This window comes from Limulus polyphemus, unplaced genomic scaffold (genome assembly GCF_000517525.1).
Source record: "Limulus polyphemus unplaced genomic scaffold, Limulus_polyphemus-2.1.2 Scaffold3629, whole genome shotgun sequence".
Taxonomy (NCBI): domain Eukaryota; kingdom Metazoa; phylum Arthropoda; class Merostomata; order Xiphosura; family Limulidae; genus Limulus; species Limulus polyphemus.
The window spans coordinates 42,845-49,354 of NW_013669239.1; the positions used below are offsets into that span (position 1 = coordinate 42,845).

Consider the following 6,510-nt stretch of genomic DNA (forward strand, 5'->3'; position numbering starts at 1 on the left):
AAAACAAACCAAAACTTTATGGTGAACGAAGAACAGCTGAAAGATATCATACACGCGGGTACGAAATTTATAACATCCAGGCTATACGTAGAATAATTTAAATAATTTATCTTTTTGAGCCCTGATTTATAGACCATTATGTGACTGTAATGTTTCTGTTATTCACGAACAATGTAAAGTATTGTTTAAAAATCAATTATTAAAGAATGTTCTCTCCTTCTAGCTATCAGGACCAGAAGTTTTGCACCAATTGTGATATCAGTCGTTTGTTTGTTTCTACTGGTGGCATTCATCATCATTTTCGTCGTAAATCATCATTATCAGCTAAAAAAGAAAAGGAAATTGATAGAAGTTGCTGATTTTGATTTTCAAAGTTCCATTATGTTGATTAAAAGATCGTTATTTCGAACTCTTCATCCATCATATATGAGCTTGTCTTGACAAGGCAATAATCAGATGTACGTTATCTGTTTATCGAGTTGTTCAAAGGTTACACTTTCTATTGGTAATTGCGAGATTCGACAGAGTCAAAGAGATGTAATAAATGTATATCTTTAAGAGCAGTAAGTTTGTGTATAGTTTTTTATTATGATGGCTTTTGTGTGTGAATGGGCACAGTTTAAACAAAGAATGGTTGAGGTTTACGTGTTGATGGATTGAAAGTGTTCAAAAGTATATATATCTTAATTTGAATTTTAGACGTTTCTTCAAAACTATTATTATTAATAGACATCCTTCCACATTTTCCGCTAATTTCCTTTTCGCTAATGAAGAGAAGTATTCCTTGAGAACATGGAAGTGCTCTTGGTTTCCTAAAAATAATCAAACTGAGATTTTAAACTAAACTTGTAACTTGATCATTCAACATATCCGCGTGTGTGTGTGAAATTAGGGTTTTAAAATGAATAGATTTTAAAGCTAAGCGTTCAACAAGTGTTTTTTCCAGGACGTTAGTGTCTCCACCACACAAAAAACGAGTCTCAAGTCATTTTTATTTTGATATCTCTTTCCGCTAAAAACAAAAATATTGGCCATTCACCTAAGTTATTTTATTTCTGACGTATTATATTTTAATAGATGAATTACAAGTTTTCATAAGTTCTTATAATGAATCTGAAAAAAAAAGTCTCCCCCCCCCCTAGGGAAACGTACTAGGGAAACGAATGTGTTGTTTATAATACTTAATTTGTGTGATTGTTTTTAACTCATTTTAAGTTTACCTTCTATATAATGTGATATGTGAATAATATCAAGAGTTCAGTGTCGTGTATTGTTCTCTTTTTTTTTTAACCTTTAATGAAGTTTTGCTCAATGATATGGTACTTGTAAGAAAATAGTTTAAGTTGTGTTTTTATTGTAAATTTATGCTTTTAGATGTTGTAGATCAACAAAAACGGATTTAATGTACAATAAAGTTGAATAAATGATAAAGGTTCGAAAAACTTTTAATTTGTCAACGGTCCCTGGTGGCTCAGCGGTAAGCCTGAGGGCTTATAACGCAAAAATTCAGGGCGCGATTCATTCATGGACACAACACAGCTTTACACTTAAGAAAAAATGTAAAAAAAAAAATACACCGAGCAGAATTTCACGACATCCAGTCTTTTTAAAAATAGGCAGAGGTATTTAAAAATTGTCAGTCGGAATAGAACTTGAAATTCGTAATACATTTGTGATGGGTTAACGAAGTCTGATTATATAGTTGGCAAGATAAACTATTTTTTATTGTGATTATAATATTTCCAAATTTTGCAGAAGAGTGTACAAGTGTATTCCGAAACGTTCGAATCTTCTCCCACAATAAACATTTTGTCTTATCAGAGTTTATTATTAACTAAAGTCTACTTCTACGTATATGGCTAGTGATTCAACTATGTTTTGCCAATAACTATTTGGTTAATAATTGAATGTCTAAAGAATGTAACTGTTAGGAAAAGGTCGTTATAAAATATGAGTACTGTACTAACTTTTTGAAACCTTCGCTAGTTGGCACTCTATTATTGGTTTATTTTAACTATCATTTTTAATTCGTAATGTGAAAAAATAAGATGCGAGAAAATTAATTTCAAACTTAAAAAGGTTGATTCGTTTACACAGTTATGGCGTGATAGTTAGGGCGCAATCTGCGGGTTCGAACATGTTTGCCCTTTCACCCGTGGGGGCGTTATAATTTATCAGTCAATCCCACTATTCGTTGGTAAAAGAGTAGCCCAAGAGTTGGCGGTGGGTGGTGATGACTAGCTGCCTTCCCTCTAGTTAGGGACGGCTAGCGCAGATAGACCTTGTGTAGTTTTGCGCGAAATTCAAAACAAACAAACAAGCTATAACTATATAAGCATAATTGTTTACATCATAAAAATCGAGGGATTCAGCCGAACCCCCATGCGTATTATATGTTTTTAACACATTGGTAATTATTAGAATATAAACCTTGGGTGTTCAGAAATGCTAGCTTCTTGCTCTTAGAGTGGACTGAAAAAGCTGTACCAAATGAACAATAATTCATCTTAATTTAATTTCAGAATTTCGAGCTGTGCTTCTTGAATTTTGTTTCAAAATAATAACTTGTGCAAAATTTGTCCCGATTTTGGGAGGAAGCTTATGTTTTTTAACCTTGATTCGTTTTTCATCTGGATTAACTTAAGGTTTGATAACTATATGAACAATAGAATAGTTCGAACATAATAAAGACTAAACTGAAGCGAAGGACAAAAAAAACTCTGGCTCTGAAAAGTATTAAAAAGCTAAAAATCTGTTTATTCAATAAAATCTTGAAAGGAGAATTAAGATGCTACTTCCGAACCCAAACTACGGGTCATGGGTTCGAATCCCAACCAACCAAACATGCTCGCCCCTTTTAGCAATGGGGGGGGGGTCATAAAGTGACGGACAATCCAACTATTCGTTGATAAAAAGTAGTCCAAGAGTTGGCGGTAGGTGGTGATGACTAGCTTCCTTTCTTCTTGTCTTTCACTGCTAACTTATGGACAGATAGCCCTCGTGTAGCTTTGCGCGAAATTCAGAACAAACCGAACCCAAACATGTGAGTAGCTTATTGAGAAGGGACTTCTCTTATCGTTCATTTAAATGTAGTGGATTTGAACATATATTTTTCATAATAATTTACTTTTAACTACTTCTTGATGCAACGAATAACGACATAAAATAATTTCAAATCAAAATGACAAGGATTGGACGTTAAGCATTAATCTCGCCTTAAACTTAGAATAACAAAACACGTACGTTATTTCTTTGAACGCTACAACCCATTTAGTCTCTGATTTTGTGTGTGTATGTTTGTTTATGGCATGATAATAATTTTTCTGCACACATACACACATTCTTGTTATTTTAGCTTCTGCTTTAAAAACATTTCGATTTTAGTTTCTACGTTTGTCCATAGATGGCAGGAGCTATAAAATACAAAGGCTTAATACTGACCGATTAATGTTCCGCGCAAAAATCTTTTAAGATTAAATCAACAACGTCATTTTAAAATACCTTTTTAACATCATACTTTAGATGGTTAACGTGAAATTAGATAACTTCAGTATAATTTAGACTCTTTTAAAAAGAAATCAAGAAACAATATTACAATAATATCATTAAAAAATGTTGATTTCCAATTTGTTAAAAGGAACAACGGCCTAGAAAAATGTAGTGACTGACATTTGTAATGTTTGTTTATTTGTTGTAAAACGCAAAGCTACGCAATGAGCTATCTATGTTGTGTTCACCATAGGTATCGAAAACAGTTTTGTAGTGTTATAAGCCTACAGATTTGCCGCTGAAACACTGGGAGGGCGTTTGTAGTGCGAATATCTTAGGAACAGTTAGTTAATAATCATTTAAGTTATAGAAACAATGAAGAAGAATGTCCCATGTAGTAGGTTTACCACTTAGATACATCTTTTGTCATCCCTTTACCCGACAACTTAATTTGATTAGTATTAATTTTCTGATGAACTTAGCAAATTTAATTAACTCAGTCAGGTAGCATTTCACGTTTTATGATATACAACGCCGAAGTTAGCGAAGCGTGAACTCTATTAGGAACGAGATTACAGAAACGTGACAAGAGGAGCGTATAATAGCACTTTGCTTTATTCGTAGACCACTGTTGACGAGCCTTTTTTTTTTTATATACTACCAAAAGCTCACCAGACCAGCTGGATTACAGCATATATAGTCTTAGTTGGAATTTTTATGTATTTTAGTGTTCGAGGGATATCAAGTTATACTTATAGTTATATAATGCAGAAGCTAAAAAAGCTTGCTTCCTGTTAGTTAGTGCTTAATAAAGTACTGGGATCACCGTTGTAGGATGGTGTGGGGAGTTGTGAGTTTTGAAAGGTAATTTTTAAACGTGATTGAGGCTATTAGTTGGGACGAATGAGGTTGGAGGGTTAGTTTCGTGGTCGACCGCGTCAGTGAAATATCAATTCGTAATGCATCCGAAACTGATTAAAAGGTAACTGTAGCGTTTCTATCTTTAGATAAAAAAGTAATAACCTAGTCCCGATCCGGAATAATTTTGTAAATATCAAGCACTGGATAAAATATCAAATGAGGATTTCATCTTATTGAATTAGTTGGGCCTAAATTGTTCAAAAGTTCATTACTAAGCTAATATTGTTCGAAGCTTCGGTACTGACTGGGGCTAATAATATTGTTCTCAAATTTCAATCCTCAACGGTGCTAATATTGTTCAGAACACCAGTCCTCACCGGGATTAATATTGCTCAAAACCTCAGTACTAACTGGGGTTAATATTGTTTAAAACTCCTATGGGGTGATCAAAACTCCAGTCATTACCAGAGCAGGATCTAGTGCAGTGGTTCTTAACCTTTTTATTTGCTCCATGCCCCACCTCAAAAAATTTGATGCTCCCTTAATATAAAACAAATTTGGTGTTCAAAAGGTATAATAATATAATGTGAAATTTAGTTTTGAGTCACGGAACGTTTTTCGCTCTTCACACCAAAATGAAAATATTTTCTTATTGTAGCATTTTCAAATTGCTCCCCCCCCCAATATATTCAAATTACCCACTGTGGGGAGTGCGCTCCACGTTTAGAATCATTGATCTAGTGTATTTCCTTAAGAGTTCTTGCTTGCACGATTTTAAATTATTCTTCATTGTGGCCCGGCATGGCCAGGTGGTTAAGGAGCTCGACTCGCAATCTGAGGGTCGCGGGTTCGAATCCCAGTCCCACCAAACATGCTCGCCCTTTCAGCCGTGGGGGCGTTATAATATGACGGTCAATCCCACTATTCGTTGGAAAAAGAGTAGCGCAAGAGTTGGCGATGACTAGCTGCCTCCCCTCTAGTCTTACACCGCTAAATTAGGGACGGCTAGCGCAGATAGCCCTCGTGTAGCTTTGCGCGAAATTCAGAAACAAACAAACATTCTTCATTGTATCTTAGCATCTGCATTGTGCATTATGAAATAATAAACTAAAACAATTATAATCTCTTGGATTAAACTATAAATATGAAAATGGTTAAGGAAGAGCATATTGAAGATTACTCAATTAGAAAAAGACGGTATACAAAGTAGTTATGTTCATAAGTGGGTTAAATTTTGTTTGGAACTGTGTATGTAGTATGCTTTAATAAGAAGTTGGTGATAATCGAAACTATTATTTCGTCTATGGTTTTGTTGTGAGCTAAATTTGTAATATTGTAATTTAAATGTTTGCTAGAGAAAGCTCATCATTACGTATTGATAATTATGTTATGAGCTAGAAATGTTGTGCAGTACGTAGAATATGACTACAATATAAATACCAGAATCAGTGAACTATTGATCGAGTTAATTCAGTGCCAGATAGACAGTTAGAGTAATAGCGTTTGTGATTCAATTAGAGCTAGATAGAGAGGGTTAGTGCATTTGTAATTAAATTTTGCAATTAAGTTTTATTTGTGAGTTAGGTTTGTTGATTTGTTTTGAATTTCGTACATAGCAGTGACAGACTAGAGTGAAGTCAGCTAGTTAACACCACCCACCGTCAACTCGTGGACTCCTCTTTTACCAATGAATAGTAGGATTGATCGAAACATTATAACGCCCCCACGGCTGAAAGGGCGAGCATGTTTGGTGGAATAGAGGATGGAACATCATATTTTAACGCCCTAACCACCAGGATAGACCTGGTCTTTAAACCATATAGGTTATATACATGTGCAAGAGGTATTTTCTCTCTAAAAAACTTAAAGAAACTTACCAGTGATAAGGAACATATAATTAAAAGTTAAAAAAGGAGTTTAACTGAGAATAAAAACTGTCAAATAACGATAACACTAATAAAAATGCGAAATAGTATAAACGTAAACAAATTGAGAAATAATTTGTAGAAAGAAAACAATTGAAAACCAAACTAAATAATTCAAAGATAAGAACTTTAAATCTATATGGAAACACACACACACACAAATAACTAGAGGGCAAAGCCAAAAAATCTATAAACTAGGGCAAAGCCAGAAACAATCCATAAACTAGGGCAAAGC

At 34.1% G+C, this 6,510-nt stretch overlaps 1 protein-coding gene across 1 annotated transcript in view; it reads left to right on the top strand.

Moving 5' to 3' along the window:
• Positions 1-560, top strand: part of LOC106469719 — a 9,277-nt gene extending 8,717 nt beyond the window's left edge. Inside the window, exon 6 of the mRNA XM_013930232.2 lies at positions 224-560. Coding sequence (XP_013785686.1) covers positions 224-441 — 218 coding nt within the window. The 3' untranslated portion in view covers positions 442-560. The remainder of the gene's footprint in view (positions 1-223) is intronic.
• Positions 561-6,510: the final 5,950 nt, after the last annotated feature.